This window comes from Lingula anatina, chromosome 2 (genome assembly GCF_051362555.1).
Source record: "Lingula anatina isolate TDL-2025a chromosome 2, LinAna3.0, whole genome shotgun sequence".
Taxonomy (NCBI): domain Eukaryota; kingdom Metazoa; phylum Brachiopoda; class Lingulata; order Lingulida; family Lingulidae; genus Lingula; species Lingula anatina.
In genome coordinates, this window is record NC_141768.1 from 37,516,182 (window position 1) to 37,537,820 (window position 21,639).

The 21,639-nt window shown below is 34.4% G+C and overlaps 2 protein-coding genes across 6 annotated transcripts; one reads left to right on the forward strand and one right to left on the reverse strand.

The window, feature by feature from the left end:
- The first annotated feature begins 1,293 nt into the window (after positions 1-1,293).
- Positions 1,294-13,845, forward strand: LOC106161466 (glycerol-3-phosphate dehydrogenase, mitochondrial). Of its 5 annotated transcripts, none has more exons than XM_087003987.1 (18): positions 1,294-1,515; positions 4,103-4,268; positions 4,875-5,025; positions 5,366-5,490; positions 5,702-5,799; positions 6,077-6,240; positions 6,480-6,641; positions 6,894-7,038; positions 7,258-7,343; positions 7,555-7,662; positions 8,082-8,216; positions 8,603-8,781; positions 8,990-9,121; positions 9,282-9,440; positions 9,716-9,901; positions 10,419-10,442; positions 12,765-12,863; positions 13,229-13,845. In XM_087003987.1, the coding sequence occupies exons 2-18, from the start codon at positions 4,158-4,160 to the stop codon at positions 13,340-13,342; spliced, it is 2,178 nt and encodes a 725-aa protein (XP_086860113.1). In that variant the 5' UTR covers positions 1,294-1,515; positions 4,103-4,157; the 3' UTR covers positions 13,343-13,845. The 5 variants fall into 5 exon arrangements, with proteins under 5 accessions (XP_086860113.1, XP_023932590.2, XP_023932592.1 ...); XM_024076822.2 differs by having other exon boundaries at positions 1,296-1,510; XM_024076824.2 differs by lacking the exons at positions 12,765-12,863; positions 13,229-13,845 and adding an exon at positions 10,934-10,975 and having other exon boundaries at positions 1,296-1,510.
- LOC106161465 (splicing factor 3A subunit 1) lies at positions 13,831-21,337 on the reverse strand. The gene is made up of 18 exons (XM_013538421.3): positions 21,113-21,337; positions 20,564-20,728; positions 20,231-20,390; positions 19,801-19,960; positions 19,543-19,605; positions 19,120-19,210; positions 18,816-18,887; positions 18,536-18,612; positions 18,179-18,286; positions 17,779-17,944; positions 17,117-17,224; positions 16,562-16,734; positions 16,151-16,293; positions 15,733-15,971; positions 15,285-15,484; positions 14,917-15,018; positions 14,515-14,586; positions 13,831-14,330 (listed from the first exon to the last, which is right to left on the reverse strand). Exons 1-18 carry the CDS (start codon positions 21,234-21,236, stop codon positions 14,229-14,231), a joined length of 2,325 nt encoding a protein of 774 aa, XP_013393875.2. The 5' UTR covers positions 21,237-21,337; the 3' UTR covers positions 13,831-14,228.
- Positions 21,338-21,639: the final 302 nt, after the last annotated feature.

Sequence of the window (21,639 nt, forward strand, 5' to 3'; positions counted from 1 at the left end):
AAACAATCACAAGTACAATTTGAGCAAATAGAAAAGACTTTCATGTCGCATTACCGGGGCAGTGGCCAAAGTTTGTCAGGCGAGAAAAGAATCTTTATAAGAACTAAACTATAAGAACGGGATTACTGTAACAAATAAACTCCACTCGACAACCCCCAAATCCTTAGCTTTGATCAAAGAGCCAATTTCTATATGAATTATACTATAAAGAGCTCAAGGGTCCCGAACTTGGCAGCGGGGTTGATTTTCCATTATTTACCTCTATTTCGAAAGTGCACAGTGTCAGACCACAAATTATGCTATTATAGCTTGTTATTGCCTAAACCATATCTAATATATTAATGCGTGTAAGGAGGTCTATCCCCTTACCGAGTCATTTTCATTTTTACCATGTCATTTCCTTCTGTCATGCAGTATTTTTTAAAATCTAACACCCATTTTGGTATTTGTATTTATTTGTACTCTTTTTTATCTGGTGATGGCTGTTTTTTTTCTTGTGTGTTACATTCGAAAATTCAATAATATTAGCTTGAAAGCAGATGAACTGGCGGGGAAAACTTCTAACAAACGGATCTTATTTGCGCTTTAAGTACTTTTTTTCCATAAAAACCAATTTCAACTTCACATTTCCTCGCATTTGAAAGCATAGGGCGGAATAACATTTTATAACGTGTATTTCACCTTTCAAATAATGCTCGGTATTTCGATATGTGTATATGACAATTCTAAAAAAAAAAAAAAAAAAAAAAAGGGAGAGAGAGAGAAAATACCCGCCTCTCTGTGTATTGTTAAGATAGACTTAATCAATGTAGGCCTATATATAATTTGCGAAAAGCAGATCATAAAAAGTTATTGAAAGAAACGCCAGTCCGTTTAGTTAATATGCCTTTATAAATGATTCTGCTAGTCATGGAGTGCGATAGCTTTTTTTAAAAAAACAACATTAGTATTTCGTTGTATAACACTTTATAAATCGAGGCCCCTATTTTTTTTCGCAGTTATTTAATGTTTTTTTTTTAAATTCTAATTAAGGGGGTGGTTTTATCTTTAGATTTATTCTAAAAAATACTTAAATAGGGTGTTTGCGTTTGTAAATGCTCGTTAAGATCCAAACATAAGTTAATACTAATTTGTGGTAAGAGATAGGGGCCTATTCATCTGTTGACATCATTGTCAATGCATTAGAGAAAACTTTAGGGTGTCCCTTTACTTCTCAATCGCATCTACACTTATTCAAAGAATGTTGCATAAATTTAGATATATTCTATATTTTAAGGTTCAAATTAGCAGTGAGCATATACTTTACAAGCTTTTGATTGCATCAAATCAATACGAAATCATTGATAAGTGTAAATCTAGCATAAGTTCGTCTTGAAACTCTTCTAACTGGAGATTGAAAAAGACGAACGCTGCCAAGGACAGGACAAGCTAGGAAATGGGAATGTCCTCTATACAACCACATGGAATGGGATGAATCTCACGAAAACATTTTGAATGTTTATGTGAAAAGGTAAGGTGTATATATGTTGTGTTGTATGTAATTGATTGAAAGTGGTTTGCATCAACTTGGTGAATCGTTTGAATTACGCAGATATCCGTCGACTGCCAACGTCTATGCTAATTCAAGTAACTGAATTATATCATGTCACTTTTTTGCAAGATTTTTATTTTCAGTGATATACTCTTTTGAAAAACGATTTTTTAAAAAGTTCTTAATAGAACTTACTGTTTCTATATAAGTACTCCTGAAATGAGCAGATTCTCAAGAGGTCCAGCTTTTTATGGAAAACCTAAGCTAACTGTCACAGTAGAAATGTAAATGTACTCATTCTAATTTCCACTGGTAGTTGTTGACATTGAAGAACTATCAGGACAAAATTGTTATTCTTGGATCTAAGTACAGCATTTGTGTCCTTTGATTTTGGAATGGTGATATAATCTAATCATTTCCTTGTTTGTGATCTACTTACTAGTACCATGTTCCTCATTCTTCACCCAGTTGACCTTCAAAAAGTCAACTGTCCCCAATCTATGAGAAAAACCCAGCTTTAGAATAAGATCCTTTTTATCTTAAAGACATCTTGTTCAAAATGTGGTTACCTGTCACTGATCTACAGAAAACCCCTTTCTTTACACTCAACCAGCTCCTACATAGTAGCACAAAAATTCATACGTTAGTATTCCTCTTTACATTTTTTTATACTTGTATGTACTGTATAAACTTACACATGGATGTTACATGTTTAAAATGGAATTCAAGTCAGCTATGCAACTTGATATGGGGGTCTCTCAAATCTTTTTCTTACCTTTCATGTCCTCTAGTGGATCGGTAAGTGTTGAAAAGTCATAAATTATATTTTGCCATTGACATCACTGTGAATGAGAAAAAGATTGGGTAAGGCTCGTCTATCGGTTATGCTGCCATGAAATTGTTCACCCATCGAAGATGGCCATTAACCCCATAATTAGGTTAAATTATATTTCCCACCCGAAAAGACAAAACTTTAAATTAATGATCCCTGGCTTACTTCTTACATTCAAAGAACTAGGTAAGAGGTGAGCAAAGGTATTGATGGCTCCAAAAATGGAACTAATTTGCCACCTATACTTATACCTCTCAATCAATAGCACATATAGAACATATCCAAAAAATGTAAGTAAGAGTGATAACACACAAATTTTAGGGCCACATCAGCTCCCTGGTTTGATAGATGTCTGCACCTTTTTTAATAATAGATGAAATTGGGCCTCAAACCACTGCCATAAAATTATTTATAGCTGGAAAAAAAGAGAGCAGACTTTTGAGATATTACCTTTGTCACAACTGTACAATATCAAATGATAATTTAACTAAAAGCTGTGTCAGTCAGTCAGTCTAGGATCTTTAAATGGAGAGATAAACAGTGTGGGAAACTGAAAGTCAGCATGAACCTCATTCAGTGGCTTGCCCTTCAAACAATAAAATAATTGCACTTGTATTTTACTTGCTTGTATGCTTGACTGTATTCTTTGTCCTTTTTATCCCAATTGGCAAACAGTTGGAAATCCCATTTATGTCTACCATTGTATATACCTATAGCATTTTATATTTTATGTGCAGTTGTATTCCACATTCATATTATTATTTTGTTAAAATGATTAATCTGGTGTCAGATAGTGTAGTCTGTTTCTGTTTGTGAAGAAGTGTTACTGTCATGACACTGACCCTCATTGTGTAAACACGATCTATGAAACAAGCACATTGGAGATTTAAGAAAGACCTTCAGGAATCATGAGGGGATGTGAAGGGTGACCCCCCCTCCCCCTCCCCCCAACCTCCACCACCATTATTTTAGACGTATGGTTTCAAAATCCTGGCTAACTCCTGATTTCATGTGTTCAAAGACCTTTCCATTATCTTTAAGAAAATTGTATTTTGCTGCAAAGCAGCCATGAATTTTCACTGCTTTAAAATGCCTACATTTTGATCAAATTAAATGTTATGGTATATCAGAGTTTTATAAACAATTATTTTTCAAGAGTTAAGATGCCACATTAAACAGGCCTAAAAAAGCCCTTTTTTAGCTTTTAATTTAAAATTTAATAAATTAGCTTTTTTCTCTGCCATGATTTCAAAGCTGCACACATAAGATTCAGCTGAAATTCTCTGTGCAGTTTGCATTGATATATGTTATGATGTTCATATACCATTATCACCATATATGTATCATCCCTCTAGGTATCTGCTTTAAATGTCATTTTCCTTATTTGAGCATGGCCTTATGTGGAAAAGAAAATATGAAGTTTATTAGCTAGGTCATAAATATTGATGCTAACCAAGAGTGCTTTTAAGAAATAAGGTCATAGAACTGGTGTATGCTGCTGAATTCTTTTTTTTTTTAATTTGATTCTACTCACAGATTTGACAGCAAGGGAAACACCATTATTTTTCCCATGTTAGTTATACATAAGGGCAGTCCATCTGTCTTCTAGGTCATGCTAAGTAGAGCTTGAAATACAAGTAAAAATATTGAATGTTACTTGAGGTGGTGTACTGCCACTGATGCATACACAGTTACATTGTCTGCTTTTTTAGTTGTCTTTTTTCTTTGACATTTTGCAGGATTAAAGGTGAACAAATACTGAGTTAAAGGAATACATTATAGCAACACAATAAAATGTCCAGGTGGAATTCAGCAAAACGCCTTGTTTTATATGGCCTAGCTGCAGGTGGCGTTGGAACAGCATCAGTATACATGATATCAAATAGGAGGAAGCATATTGCACAGGTAAGTTTAATAAAAAGTAATTTTCTTTTGTATTACTCTGTTTAAAATACATTAATTGGGTCTTATAGCTTCACAAATGTATGTTTAAGCTATAATAAAGAAAGATGCGTATCTAATTTGAATGAAGATTTAAACTTTAAAAATGAAGAAGAAAGGCCAGAAATATTTCATCTTGAGTTGAAAGCTGAATGGTAAAATAAAAATTGTAGAAATATTAAAAACAGTTGGTAACCTTAAGTATTCCTCCCATGATATGTTTTTTATGATAATAATTCCATAGTCCTCGGGTATTAGCTGTAGCGGCTCATAACACAAGTTGTCCTCACTGACCTTTGTATGAAATGCAGCAAACAAAACTGACACCGCAAGAATTATTTATGATGAATCTGTTACTAAAAAAGTACCCATGTAGATTAGGGCCTTCTTTAGTAGGATAAAACATTGTTTAAATATAATATTTTAGTTTATTGGTATTGTAGTGTAGTGTAGTGTAGTATAGTATAGTATAGTATAGTATAGTATAGTATAGTATAGTATAGTATAATACCAAAATATGCCTTGATTCATGAAAATCTGTAATTGATAAAATGTTTTTGTTATTTTTAGGATAACCCAAACGTATCTGCTGAGAGGTTGAACCAGCCCCTGCCTACAAGAGAGGAACAGCTGGCCTCCTTGGAAAATGACCAGTTTGATGTCTTGGTGATAGGAGGAGGAGCCACAGGGGCAGGAGTTGCTTTAGACACTACAAGCAGAGGTATATCTATAGCCTATTTTTTTTTTTTTTTTTTTTTTTTTTTTTAGAAAAAAACATCTTGTCTCAGTCAAGGTTTTCCTATGTTTAAGAACAACAAGAACTGCACTTAACTTTTATGGGCTTATTCATTTACATTTATTCACTTAAGTTATTAGAAAATGATTTGAACGATAAAAGTTTTTTGTCAATTAGACAAAAATGGAAATTTGTCCTCTAAAGACTGTTAGAACAGATACTTTTAGTGCATCCATGTGTATGAAAGGGCTATTTTAGCATTAAAAACAGTCAATTCAACTAAAATTGTACTTGATTTTTTTAAAAAAAGAAACATTTATTTTAGGTTTGAAGACTGCCCTCGTGGAAAAGTTTGACTTTTCTTCTGGCACAAGCAGTCGCAGTACAAAGTTAATTCATGGAGGAGTGCGTTACCTACAAAAGGCAGTTTTTAATTTGGATTTGGAACAGGTAAGAATATTTAAGTGAAACCGGTAGAAACACTAAGGAAGTCAGTTTATATTTTGAAGTAACAATTAAAGTTACCAGTTGTGTTTTCAAAATTAATATCCAGCAGGCACTCAAATATTGTAAACAGGTTAGGTTGTGAATAGAAACATTATAATTATGTGACACATCTCAGATTAAGGGGCTATGATAATGTATGACTTCTGTGTTTTAGTACCGAATGGTGAAAGAAGCCTTAGCAGAAAGGGCGAACCTCCTAAAAATTGCTCCACATCTCTCGTACCCATTGCCCATTATGTTGCCTATCTACAAGTAAGTTTTCCTATAAAGAAAAACACTTTAATATTGAATATACTGAAATAATACAAAATATAATTGGAGCATCCAATAGAAATTAAAGATGATTTTTTAAAGAGATTTATGTTGACTGCTTACCAAGACAAGAGATGCAAAGATAAAAGAGGAATTAAGGTTTATCTTTTTTTCAAAGATAAAAGGCGAATTAAAGTTTATCTTTTTTTATTTGCATTTATTTGGATAGGTAGGTAGCTTTCTATTTTGAATTAATTATTATCTCCTTTTTGATCAGATGGTGGCTTGTTCCTTACTACTGGGCAGGAATCAAGTGCTATGATTTAGTGGCAGGAAAACAAACACTGAAATCAAGTTATCTGCTTTCAAAGAGTCAAGCCTTAGAACTATTTCCAATGTTGAAGAAGGACCAATTGGTGAATGCTTTGGTGTATTATGATGGTAAGTATTCACTGTTTAATATCCATCCCATCGTTATTATAATGTAGTATTCCTATGTCAAGCTAAAGTTGAGTACTGTCTATGGCATTTCACATGTTATTTTTAGGTATGAATACTGCATATTGCTTAACTTTTTAATCATATTTTATTACAAGGTAATTGTAGAATTATTACTGTAGGTTGATTATAATCAATAACATATTGATATTAATAATTGTGGAATTTATTAATATTTCCAGGTCAACATAATGATGCCAGAATGAACATTGCCATTGCCCTAACTGCTGCTAGACTTGGGGCCTCCATTGCCAATCATGTTGAGGTGACAGAAATTTTGAAAAGTGAAGATGAAAATGGGAAGCTTGTCTGCAGTGGTGCCAAGATGAAAGATCGCATTACAGGTGACTGGAAATAATACATTTTTATCTCAAAGCTAATCTCACATATAAGTCAAGGATTATGATATTGTATAATTTGAGGGTTACCATCTGAGCAATGTAGATCTGCCATAACATTTTAATATATTGTATAATTTAAGGATTACCATCTGAACAATGTAAATCTGCTGACACATTTTTATAAGTATGTATGCCATGTACCAGTAGGTGCTATTACATTTTTTTTTCATTTTTCATTGTGCCTGTTTTTTGCAGGCAAAGAGTTTGAGGTCAAAGCTAAATGTGTGATCAATGCCACTGGGCCATACACAGATTTAATCAGAACTAAAGATGACAAAACAATACCCAAAATTTGCCAGCCCAGTTCAGGAGTTCATGTTGTACTACCAGATTATTACAGGTGTGCTGTATGTGTAGAAATTGTTGTGAAATGTGCACTGTTCTTGTTGATTTTACCTCAGTCGTCAGAAAAAGGGTTTAATATCACAGTTAACAGTCAGTTTATCATATTAAATTAGAGTTCTTAAGAAAGACAATATGCAATTTCTTTTAAAGAAAACCTTTTTAATGAAAAAAAAATGGCTATGTTTATAAAAGGCAAAAATGCTTCTATTTCTAGCCCAGAGAGAATGGGTCTCCTAGATCCATCTACCAGTGATGGCAGAGTAATTTTCTTTTTACCATGGCAGAAGGCCACTCTGGCAGGTAATTCCTAATAGATCATTTATTTCTCCAGGAAACTTTTTTCTTTAAAGTTAGTTTTCTGCTGCTGTCCACTGTTATATAAATACAACTTATAACAGAAAACTTAAATATTTTAGACAGTTAGGGTATGTGGCATAGGCAAAAAAAAAAACAGAAAATTGTTTCTTGGGTGAACTCATGCTGTATGCTAAATGAATGTATGCTATTTTAGGTACAACTGATAGGAAATGTGAAGTCACAGACAACCCTAGTCCATCAGAAGAAGAGATTGCTTTTATTTTACGTGAAATTCAAAAATATCTTGGCCCAGATGTAGAAGGTATTGAATATTTTTACTCAAGGGATGCAGTAAGGCTATCTATCAAAATGGAATTTGCTTGCCAAGAATTAATAAATATTTGATGAAAATGGGCTATCTTCAGAAGAATTTGGGGGGGGGGGGGGTATTCATTATTGATTTATTGTCAGTTTAGATTTAGGTATAAGCTACATATTTAGCATTGGCCCATATCCCAGAAGCCGAGGGCAGTTTATGTCTGTGTGCAGATAGTGTGGAATTTAAAAAAAATTACCAGTCTAACATGAATTTCTTGCAATTTGGCATAAACAAGAAACTTAATTGGATGGCCTAGAAACAAAAATACTAGAATAAACTGAAAATGTAAAGTACATTTCATATGTATAATGTATGGGAAGTGAAGAAATGGCTGCATTGATTGGATTTGAACTGACTTTCAGTGCGCCGTGGTGATGTGCTGTCTGCATGGAGTGGCATTAGACCCTTGGTGTTAGACCCCAATGCTAAAGATACTCAGTCTATTGCCAGGAATCACATTATTGAAGTCAGTGGAACCAACCTCATCACTATTGCAGGTTAGTAGTTGCAGCATTGCTTTGTGATATGAGTAACATTCTTCATTGCTTGAGTTATGTTCATTACTACAGTAACCATACTTATAAGTATTTTGGAAGGCAGTTTGTCCCAGCATATGTTACAAATTGTACTATGAAAATATAATTTTATGATGAACTACATAATTATATTAGCTCTTTTTTATGACTAGAAGTTAATGAATAATGAAAACAAAACAATGAATTAAGCAAAGTAAAAATCATGTGGAACAATCTTCTATTCTGAGAAAACTATTCCAGCATGTTTTACAAATTACAGCATCATAGTATCACATGAAGACCAGAGAGTTCGTAATCTTACAAAAAAAAAATGTCCACATATATTTATCCATGTTTTTTAATCTCAGGTGGTAAATGGACAACTTACCGCAGTATGGCAGAGGAGACTGTGGACAAGGCCATAGCTGTCTGCAATCTCAAGCCCAAAAATGGCTGTGTGACTAAGGGCCTGTTACTTGATGGTGCTGCTGGCTGGACTCCTACTATGTTTATCAAGCTGGTGCAGGATTTTGGTCTGGAGAATGAGGTATTGTGAAAATAACATAACTCCCCCCCCCCCCCCCAAAAAAAAAAAAAAAAAATTTTTTTTTCATAAGCTTTATGCAGCACAAAAAAGGTTTGACTCTTTAGAGAAATTTTTCAAAGAAATTTCAAAAATTATTACATTCTGTTATGTATTCAGTTTGTTTTCCTTTCTTTTTCTTTTGCCAACACAGTACACACTGTCATTTCAGGTTGCTCAACACCTTGCTGACACATATGGTGATAAAGCTTTCAAGGTAGCTAAGATGTGCTCTCTGACTGGAAAGAGATGGCCTGTGGTGGGCAAAAGATTGCATGAAGAGTTCCCCTATTTGGAGGCAGAGGTAAATATGTTCACAGGGCTTGTAAGGGAAAATACTTTGGGATCTCAGGACACAGTTTCTACCTGTACTATAACCATTTTTCATTATATAGGCACAGATAGTCTTTGAACATAGACGCACAAGCATTGAAAATGCTTATCTTGTATCACTTCTACTTTAGGTCCGTTATGCGTGTCGTGAATATGCAAGGACAGCTGTGGATGTGATTGCTCGGCGGACAAGACTCTCCTTCCTAAATGTCCATGCCTGTGAGGAGTCCTTGCCAAGAATTGTGGAAATTATGGGAGAAGAGTTGGGTTGGAATGCTGCAAAAAAGAAGGTTGTTTTATGAAATGGATGTTTATATATATATATCCATTTTTGAAATGTTTTATGAAATATATATATTGAGAGAGATGTTTAGGTTGTTAATTAGAAAGATCCCATTAAGTCATTCATCAATCAAAGTATCAATGCTGTACTCTTAAAAATATAAATTGTCAGTTTATATACATAAAAGTAAGTACAAGTGTATTATTTTAATGATTGCCCAAATTAATAGATTTATATTCAATAGATAAGAAAAGGTTTTTCAACAATAAGTTAACATTTTAGGAGGAAATTGAGCATGCCACAGTATTCCTCAGAAAAGAAATGGGTCTACAGCTAGGCAAGGGACTGAGGGATATACCTGTCAATCTTAGCAAGGGAGACATAGATAAATACATGAAGAAGTTCCGTGAGCTAGATGGAGACAACAAGGGCTACATCACAGTTAATGATATCAGGAAACATTTGAAGGTAAGTCCAGCATTTTTCATTATATTAGTACAAAAAAGTATTATCAAGCTAGTGTCTATGTGTGACTCTCAGTGTTAAAGCAGGTCATGTTAATTATCATAGTCAAACTGTATACTTTAAACAGCCAAGTCAAAACATTAGTCCTTAAATGTGTCCCATTTTAAACAGAATGTGTGTCCTATGTTTTAAATGAACATAATAATTTTGTTGAATTAGAGTCATGATTTATGTGCTTTTAGTAATTTCTAGTTCAATTTCTTGTTCTTCCCTTGTAGTCTTGATACATTACGTCCATTTTTTCAGGGTTGTACATTTTTATCTATATAGATCATAATGGATTAAAAATTCAAGACATTAAACAAATGTAAATTGTGTTGATGATTAATTGGATTTCACCCACATAATTTTTATTTTGATAACTGTCTTTTTCCTGATTTTTTCCTTAAAACATATATTCCCATGTTTTTGTGATTTAAACAAGTGATTTAGCTTTCCATAATTATTTTTTGTTTCCCAGGAAGAGCCAGATTTATACTTAAGGGTATGATACAGTCTTGATAAGGGTTAACATTGCTTTGTACTGTATTCCTGCCTTGCAACTTGTGCCATTTCTCATTTTGTTCATTCGATGCTGCTACAGAGCACATTAATGGAGGGGTCACCACTCATCATTCAAGAAAAAGTCATCTGCATGAATTAAAAATGTAGATGTACAATTTTTTCACTGAAAAAAAAATTAATCATTCAAGTGTGATGCCTTACAATATTTGTAAATGTTTGTTTTTTTGCTTTTTTGACTGTTTACAGTCCACTTCTGTTATAAAAATATGCAGACATTACAACGTACAAACTTGACTTTAAAAAAAGCACAAACTTGATTTGATAGCAGGCATCTAGTGAGTGATATGAGTAACTGGGGTTATTATCAGTTTTATTGTCCCCTGAATGTTTGCTTTGAAGCATGAACTAAAGCAGTGTTTTTGTGAGTGAGAGGATTTCAGTCTGATAAGTCTTTTACAACTTTTGCTTTAGATGACCAACAGAGACCATTGGCCTTGATTAAGAGAACTTTACCAAATGGCTGACTCACCTGGAAATCATTTCAAGCTTTACTAAATGGTTGTAACATTACTACATTACTCATTGTTATCATTGCTTTGAGTGCTAAATGGGAAATGTTGCTATTTATATTTTAGCTGTATGCACATATATGACCAGACTTTTCAGCTTCAGCTACTGCTTTATATGATATTCACTTTGATATTTGCTTCCTTTAGATATGCATGATCATCATATAGTTATGGACTCCGTATACAGAAACATCTGTTTGCCACAGACTTCATAGATCATGGTCAAATAGAGCTTTTTTTTCCAATGGGTAGGAGGTGGTTGAAAACAAGCTGTGAATTTTATGTTTGCATGTTGGAAAGGTATCAGATAATTGCAGTATTGGATGAGAACATCTGCACATTTGGTTCTCTAGGGAAGCTTCACTAAAATGCCTTAGACCCTGTTCCCATACCTTGATCAATCTAGTAGGATCGACCCATCTAAGAGGAAGTTCTTGCTAAATTGCATTCAGCTTAAATGGCACTGATGTCTGGCATGCCTACTGAAGCTATTAGGGGGTAATCAACTATTGTTGAGCAGCTTAAGTAGGCGTGCCAGGCATCTAAGCTGCTGAAACTGTATGCAATTTATTGAGAATCCCCTGGGAGATGGCTCGATCCTGCTAGATTGATCTAGGTATGGGACTGGGGTTTTAAATGAAATGCACTGTCCAAGTAATATTGTGTCTCTGCTTATTAGGTCCATTTCTTAAGCATTTATAAAATATATTTAGTCTCATACCTCAGCATGATTGGTGACGGAGGCATATACTAAGTATTAGGTTTCACTTTAATTTGCAATAATCTCATTGTAACACATGTTGTTTTATATTCAAAATTATTTTTTTAGTAACTGTTACTCTCATTAGTAATATATTTCTGTTATAAATTAGACATTATAGTAGAAAATGAAATACATTATAAATCAAGAAAAACTGAGCGAAAAAATCCATCTGAATTTTTGTTTGTAGGATACTTTTGATGAAGGAAATCATTGGGCACTTAAGTTTCCACTGTTAAAAAAACATGCACATGCAAATGTTCACATCCAGGAACCACTCAATGAAGTACTCCATGGAAACAATCATGCAAAGCCTAAAACTATAAATACGAATGTTAGACTCGGCAAATTTAGGTTGTAAGACTTGTTTTAAGTGCTTTAATTTTTAGGTGATACATGTAAGATACGCACAAAGCATAAGAATGCTGTCTCCCTCATCACAGTGTTAGCATGTTATCTCTTAACCATAAAGTGATCAATGAGTTTCCACTATGCCACTCATTCTGATATGCTCATATTTTTAGACAGCACAAGTGACATAAAACATGACTTTTACAAATGTTTTTACAATTGGCTTTTCCAAAAAAGCTTAAATTTATTTACAGCAAATAATGCCCTGGCCTTCCTTTGTTACAAAGTGTTCCTGAAATAGTGATCTTTTAAGATCGAACCCCATTTGAACTATAGCATGTATATTTAAAGTGAGGTCAGTGCAGTTGCTTTTTAACAAGGCAATTGGAAATGCTTATTGAATTTGCTTAGCCTTTGAAGAATTATAAGTTTGTGTGGTTCAGGAGCAGTATGTTTCAGGTGGTATCAGTCACTTGCTTTTTTCCCTTTGTCTGCTGTATGTACCCACTGGAACAGGGAGAGAAATGCTGTTGTGGTATGGTATCTTCCTATTCGCTAATCTAAAAGTAGTACTTAAAAGCTTTGGTGATGTATCAGGCGGTTTCTCTTACTAAACTTACAGAAATCTGGTGAGCGTGTGACTGGTGAACAGCTCCATGATATTCTCAATGACGTGGACCTTGCTAAAAATGGACAAGTTTCCACTGGAGAGTTTTTGCAGGTAGGAGTCAATAGACTGTCTGAAATTCACTATTATTGTTGCAACAGAGCTGCATATGGTTTTTGGATGTGTCTGTAAAATATTGTGCACACATTGGCATTTCTTAAGCATGAAAAGAGTATGATTTGCCATTGGAAGTAGTGTTGCATTTGTTTTTTAGAGTGAGGATCAAGTGTGTTCGCATGGAAATATAATTTTCCAATGCAGTGAATAGTACTTTATTGGTAATATCTTAGAAATTGCTTTTTGTAAGTAGTAAAGACATTCATCTCCTCCTTTTACTCAGCATTATTCTTTGAAGTATATTTTAAAACAGTTAAAGTAAAAAAATTCTGGAAAAGTGCCTTACTTTTGCTTTCTTTCAGTTGATGCATGCCATTCAAACTGGAGCTGTGGCACACAGTCGTTTAGCTACTGCCACTGGGTTAGACAAAGAGAGGCAAGCCATCCCTGTCAACCGCAGTGGTGGAGGGGTGTAAAGTAGAACACTGTATGGAGTTCCGAGACTGTCTTCAAGCATCAACTTTCTGACATGGTTCTGAACCATAGTCATCAGAATCTTAACATTAATTCAAGAGACGTTTTTTTGGAATGAAAAAAAAATGTTTGTTTAATATTGTATAAACGGTTCTCAGCACAACAGTTGTATGAATTACAAATTTCAGAGCACCGCGCCAGGTCAGATATGAAGAATACTCCCAAAGATGAAAATAACCTCAAATTATCTGGATACAGGCTTCCCGATAAAAGATCAACATATTATAATAAGCTTCATTAGAATTCCAGTTGCATTTTTTTTTTTTTTTTTGATCAGGTGTCTTTCTTACTTTTGAGCACTTCTTAGAAAATTGGTTTATAATTTTAACTTGAGTTTCTTGTTGTACATCTTTTGTAGGGCAATGTTTTTAATTTTGATATGCTAAGACTTAATTTGACAGCATTTTCTTTCCTAGGTGTAAAAATAAACTGCCATTTAAATTTTTTTATATTTTCTTTCTTTTACACAGTACAACATACAATAAATCCTCCACTGAAAATGAAACGATGCTACTTAAGTCAAATATCAGTCACTGCTGGCATTTCTTTGCCTCTGCTCACACTCCATGTTGTATAGGACGAGTTTTTAATTTAGACTGCGTAACAATTACTTTTATCAAATACAAACTGTCTTAGAAAATGTCTAATGCTACGTCTGGAAGTTGAAAAGCAGAATATATTGTTACATTAACTGAAAAATGTATAGTAATTCTTTTTTCCAATTTCAGAAATTCTTAATCAGTCCTCTGCAAAATGTAGTGTCAAATCCAGTATTATCAAACATGATTGAATGTAATCAAATCCAAAGTTCTGAACATGCTCAAGCCATCACTTCTTTCTTCCTCCTCTTTCTTTGAGTTGAAGTGTTACTGTGGCTCCTTTCATGAAATTGTAATAGGCTAAAGTATTGGAGTCCTTGATGAAAATGCCCTGAAAAAAAGAAAAAGAAAAAAATCATAAAAGACTGAATGACCAAAGATTTCATATATTCAGAAATGGGAATGGGTATCAAAAGTAAAATTCAGCCTAGATTTATGTGTTAAAACACTAGACTATTTAAGGACAATTTAACTTTGTGTTTACGAGATATCTATTCTCATAGAACTTTATATACCTCATACTGTAATTTTTGCTTTCCTGTTGGCATACCCAGCTCTTCCTGTAATTTAGCCTTAATTACAGACACCTAGAAAGAAAAAAATTAATAAATCTTTAAATCTCCGATGAAAACTAATGATAAACATTTGTTGATTTGTATTTGAGTGGCACCATTTCAAGGATGAGTTATGACAATCTTAAATGCACATGTAGTAATTTAGACACAAATATCAGCTATCACATTTTGAAATAAAACTACATGAAAGTAATTTACCAGCCATGTCACCAAAAAATACCAAAATAAAGAGCCACAGATTGACAAATTTAAATGAAATTAGACAAATTTTATACTCGTCAATAACAATGCCTACAATTCTATGAAATTACACCAAAAGATATTTTCTAAAATCTCACTCACAGAATCTGTTAATGGGAAGGAGAAGGTCAAGTATTGTCCAGTCAACTTCCACTCTGGCTTATCTGGAACGTTGGGGATCTGTACCTTGAATAACACTGGACCCTGAAAGTTAAATAGATAATTTTGTAATCTGTCCAAACAAAATGTTGAAAATAAAATTGAAAATGTTGAAATTGAACGGAATATTTACTTTCATTACAAGAATCAGTATTGTATATATAATATTTTAATCACACATTACAACTGAGTAACTTCAAACTTTGCAGCAAGATAAGCTCATGCTCTGATGAAAATTACAATAAAGACATGGAAAACAAAAGACTTCGCAATGAAGGTGATACAACTCCTGATTTCACCAGTTCACAAACCTTGCCAAATCTTCTGATCCATTCCTGTTCTGGGACTAACTGATCCTCAGTCTTGGCTTTCTTTGATGGTGGCTCCTCATCAGTCTTAGCTGCTGTAGGCTGTGGTGCAGGCTGGACAGGTTGTGGGGGAGGGGGGACAAACGGTCTGGGTGCCATACCCTGAATGGGAGGCATAGGAGGCATTGGCGGCCGCACCACACCTGAGATAGGAGAAAAACAAAGTGTTTTCAGATTAAAACTTAAGGCATGATTACATCAACAGTGAATGTCTGAAATGGCTAAATGTCATTTAAAATTACTAATCAGAAAAATTTGTTGTTTTTTCTACTACAAAATTAGATGGGTTACTGCCAATTTACCACATAACTAGCTTTGCATTTTTTTTTCAATTAAAAACTATCAGCTAATGGACTAAAAGAGCACTTTCCCTTACTCATTTTGCACTTACCCATCATAGGCCTAGGTGGCATCATTGGTGGCCTGGCCTGCATTACCAGCATGCCAGGTTGTTGCATCTGAGGCATATGTGGGGGTACACTGGGCCTAATGGGCTGAGACGGTGGCCTGGGAGGAGGGGCCTGCTGCTTCGGCATAGATATTGTTGTAGTGGGCATAATAGGCTTGGGTAAAGGTGGAGCACCTGCTTTGGGCATTGCTGGACCGATCTTTTCCTTTTCTTCATCTTCACTGTTGGATGAAAGTAAAATAGGAAGTAAAAGTTGCAGCAAGATTCACTTAATTCAGAGAATAAATAAATTGTACAGTATTATCTTTCACATACTTGCCTACTGTCATCAATGTCATTATTTTACTGAAACTACAATGTTTTCAAATAACACAGGCAGCTCACATATATAAAAACTTACACAAGACCCTTCACTTTATGAATAACAGCAATCTGTTCTTCAATAGTAATGTTTTCTCTGGCTTTCTGGGTGACTTTTTCCATAGAGGCTGTGTGGCCATCCCAGGTGACTTTTTCACGAGTTCTCTGCTCTTCCTCTCCAATCTATAAAATTTTTAATATTTTCAAATACCAATAACATGTACGCATAGCACATCATGTATAACACAACAAGTATAGCACATAATGGATAAATCAGTTGTTCATAGAATTTACCTTACAATGATAAAATCACAGATAAAATACTAATTAAACATTTATCATATTCTATTCAATTTCAAATACTTAACATGTGGAAAACACTTGCCACTGAAAAGTGGTGCACAAATAATTAAAGTTATGATAAAAATACAGGAAAAAAGACGATATGTACCTTTTTACCAATTTGTGTCTCTTCTGCACCTGAACCAAAAATATCAGTTCTTCTTTCAGCCAACTGTTTCAGACTGCTGTCAATGGCAGATCCTGGTGCATAAACCTCCTCTTGCTCTTTTCTTTCTGCAATGGTACGTTCCTGTTGCTCTCTCCATTTGGGGTCCAACAACCCTGTTAAAAACAACACATTCATATATTCACATATACTGTACATTGATTTATCTTGAAAAAGGTTATCACAACACGAGGGTGTAGGCTTCAAGTTGGTTAAAATTACTTGCAAAGATGGCTTCTAAAAATCAAATTCATCACATAACAAGTAAATACATGGCATTCATTGCAATTTGTTCCACAAAAAGTTAGGAGCTAGGTTTCAGTTTGACCCAGAAAAAACATTTCAAAGGCTGCAGAGCTGCAGAAAATTAGCCCTCACTGATAAGGTAAAGGGATGCAAAAGAAGACAAAAGAAGTCTTAAAACGAGTTAAATCCTAGAAACACTGTACAAGAAAGAAAGAGAGATATCAATTTTTACTATGAATTTGAACATCTCACCTATCCTCATGTGCTCTTGCACCTTGTTGGCTGGGATCTTCTCTCCTGTGATGGGGGATATCAAGTACTGGTCTGAGGGTGGCTCATTGCTTGAAACTTGTTTAGCAGCTGAAATAAATCACCAAAGACTTATTTTTATTATTATTGATCATTTAAATAAAGCATTTACATTTTTTTGGATCATTATTAGAAGCAAGTGTATTATTGGAGCTTAATTTCAATTTCATAATTTGTACTTTTTGTGTGGAGTCAAAGTAAGTGTCTATATATATTCCAGTCACTAGTCTGCGTCTATGTTGTCACCGTAGTTGTTGCAGTCCATCAGATACTGATTTGCTGCATGACTACTTAATCTTGTCTGTTTTACTTAAAATAGGTTTTTTTGGCACAGTTGCAGGTCATGTTAAAACCATCATATCCCAATTTATTTTTATTTTGTATGTATTTATGGGATACTTTCACTATAACTACCGTAATACGTATTTCTCATTTAAAAGTTCTTGGGAGGGGTGGGGTAAAATTCTACAATTAGCAGAGTAAGATCTTCTATTGTCAAGTACCAATTCTCAATAAACGCCTCATTCTAAATATTTTTTAACTTGAAGTCATAAATATTTTATAAGTTGTTAAACATATTTCTTGTGTGCCTCAGTATAACCTACCTTTAGGATTATAATCCCTCCTGACAATGACCTGGTCAGGGGTGGGTGGCAGTGGGGGTGGCTGGGGCTTGTCACTTGGGGGCTGGGGTGGGAGAGGAGGCTTCTCCTGCACAGGTTTCGGTGGTCTGGGCGTCTCACCCTCTTCATCTGATTCTTCTTCCATATCCTATCAAAAGAGGACTTTTTTATTTCCTCCAATATGGGTACAGGTTATACAATAACTGTCTTTATGACTTAGTGTGGCTAATTATTATTACAAAACTATTTTCGTTTCTGGGCCTGAAACCAAACAGCAATCTTAGACAGCCATGATATAATTAATGCAGCAGAATTCTAACAAGGGCAAAAACAGAAAATGGGTCACAATCTCAAGAATAAATGAACACGTTTTTCTACTTACCTGAACTTGTCTGTTGTCCTCTTGTAAAGGCCTCCCCTCATCATCTTCCTCTTCTTCATCTTCATGTTCTTCATCTGAGAGCTCCATTTCAGCTTCTGTAGTTTCACCCTGTATATGAATTTATATTCCCAATAAAACCCTTTTCATAAAAACTGGGTCAGAGAGTATCCATACCTTTTCTTTTTCTACATAAAAGATCATAATGTTTAAGAAAGAAAGAAAGAAAGAAGAAAAAAAACACCAGTTTCTTTTGACAATTTAATTCCAACATTCCAACACCTGCTGCATCATTCATCTTTTCCAGATTTAAAATGGGCTTTTCCAAAAATATTTTAACAATAAATATAAATGACTTACCGGCCCAACTACAACTCTCTCTTGGGCTAGCATTCTAGCTCCAACCTCTTCAGGAGTGGTTGGGGGAGGGAAGTTACCTATAAGATACAAGCAGAATTCCAGTGTTATATAAATTACAATACCTTAACATTTCACAGGAACAAGTCAACTAAGGGGGGATAAATAAGTGTTAATATGTTAATAATATGTGTTATATTTTTTCTGTTTATTATCTTTCTCTCTCTCTTTTTTTTTCTCCATACATTGGTTTAAATTATTTTTCTTTTTTACCATAATTTACCTTGCTCATGATGCTGAAAGTCTACCGTCTCTACAACAACAAAGTCATGCCAGTCCACTTGAGCATAAGCAACTGAAAGAAAACATACAAGTTACTGGTTAAACTTTTAATACTAATGGGCCATTTTAAATTGATTGTAAGCATTTCTTAAATCACAGTTGTTATAGGAATAGGTAATCAATATCAATGATAAAACAAGATTACCTTTTTAGGAAGAAGGGTTTATCTTGATGTCCATTTAAACTAAATATACTTGCATTCAGTAAAAAAAGCAAAACCTCAACATTGTGGGTTGTGTACCAACCTCTTTCCTTTTCCAAAGCCTCTTCTTCTTTCCTTTTTTCTCTTTCTTGGAATTTCTGCCACTCTACACGATATTTTACTTGGTCTAAGACCTATAAAGAAAAAGATCAAATCTATACAGCTACACCAACCTTTTTTAAAGATTAACTGGTGAAATAACAGATTCCACTGCTGTAAAATTAAAAAAAACCTGACCATAGTTCCATCAAAGTCAGTCTGAACTTTGAGAACAAAATTACCCTGTGACTTTAATCGAGAGCAAGTCTGCAGTAGTCAATATCAATGAGGTTACTGGGTAAGACTGACCAAATTTTAATTTTTAGTGAAAATTGGCCATGGATAAACAAGTTGATGTCCTATTAAATGGGCAGTGCCTCAGCCTAAAGACTACTTTAAAGTGCCTTGAAAACATGCCAAAACTTACCACTTTAGGATTATCCGATTCCCTCTTAAGGTTGTTAAGCAGGTCTTTTGGTGGAATTAATATCTGCGGAATAGAAAATATCTTATTATCATGATCGAATCTTAAATCTTAGCAACAAATACATCAAGCATATCAAATATTTACTATCATCCACAAAAAATGCTCAAATTTACAAAAACTGTCAGAAAAATGTGTAAAAAATTACTTCATAATGACTTTTTAAGACAAATTTAATACATTTAATAGTTATGACAATACCTTAGTATATTGTTCCACTAATTTTGTGAAGTAATTGAACAAACTATGTTGGGGCCTGAGGAAATCAAACTGATAATTCCTTTGTTCTCTGTTCATGAGGTTGGTAAGGAACTGACGCCCATTCCTGGCCACAAACTGTGCTGTTAACTTCACAACATCCCTGAAAATAGAAAATATTAACCACATTTGCTGTTTCTACAACTGCAAAATTGTGTGTGTGTGTGTGCACTGTGTGTGCATATCCATGTTCACATACACATCCAAAAGTTTACCTTTACTAAATGATTTAAAGTTAAACTGAGATGTCAGGCAGCAAACCTACACCTGAAGACAGACGGTGTAAAAGTTGATAAATTCCAAAGACTGAGTGCTCACACAAGAGTTCAGAATAAAACTTTCATTTATTTGTAATATTTGTAATAGTGCTTACAAATCAAAGGCTGAAATAGAGGGTGGATCAGCAATGAATTCAAACTCTGGGGGTGGTTCTTTAGGCACAATTTCCTGGACGACTGGTGCTTTGACCACTTCCTGTTGTTTAACTGGCAGGCCGAGACCCAAACTGGCCTTGGGAGCAGCTGGTTCTTGACCTGCAAAAACAATTGTTTTTGATCTTAAAATGTAACATTTTTCAGTGAATTGTTTTTTTTCTACATAAGAATTTATTTAGCATAGAACAAAACACGTTTTGGAAATGATGCAAAACATTCAATCAATATAAACATGAAGGTACAAGAATACAAAATTGAAATTATTCCCTTACCTCTCCCTTCCTTAAACTCTTTGACTTTGTGTTGGTAATATGCATGGTAGGGGTCAGTCGGGTTCAAAAAATTGAACTTTGGGTTATTGATCTCATTCTGCCTAATCCTTGTCTCAAACTCTGGTCCATTCCTTGCCACAAAGCTAGCAGTTTTGTCAACAATATCTTATTGGTCATTAAGAGAGAACATGACAAGATGAAATTATCAATGATATAAGTGGTCTATTCAATAGTGTATATAATTCAGAATGAGTGCATATATATCAATGTACTTACAACAATTGGATCTTTTACTTAAAATTAACAAGAGCAGGATACAAGTAAAATACAACCAATCAGTTTCACAAAGGTATAATTCAAGTGTTGACCAGTTTATGTCATTGGCAAGAGACACACTGATTAGAGCTCTTCTATGAAGACCGCGCAATGCTTTGGATATTATTCAAAACTAGTGACAGTAATTGTAAAACAGCACCAATATGTCCATGCGTACATTATTCGTAAAGAATCAGACCAACTTTTTTGTATCAACTTCGAGTTCAAGGATACTTCTAACCTCGGGTGGTGGATAAATTATACCAACAATAGGCTTTCCACTCAACCCAGGGGCATCTTTCTGTTCTTCTGAATCTACTTCCACTGGTACCGGCTGCTGTACCTCGATTGATGGCATTTTTGATCAAGAAATGTTCAAGAAATCATGCAAGATAAACGAAAACGTATCGCCAGCATGCAGCCAATATGGCGACCAGTTACCGGCGGTAAGTTTTCCATGTACCCAATCATGAAAATAACGCTCATCTCCTTTTAGCAGCCTCGTTTTCAATAGAACATCGCGTTAGAAGAAGGTGGCACTCCACCTTGTGTGCAACCGAATAGAGAAAGATCACGTTCATCATTACAAATTTATCAGACAAAACCACTTACATACAAAACGGGCTAATTAAATGAAAAGTAATGTACGCATTAATGCAGCGACATCAATATTTTTAATAAAATCATGTTTGACTGTCACCTTCATTGGTTTATGAGCCTTGTAAATAAACATAAAGACCACAGAAAATGATTTAAAAATA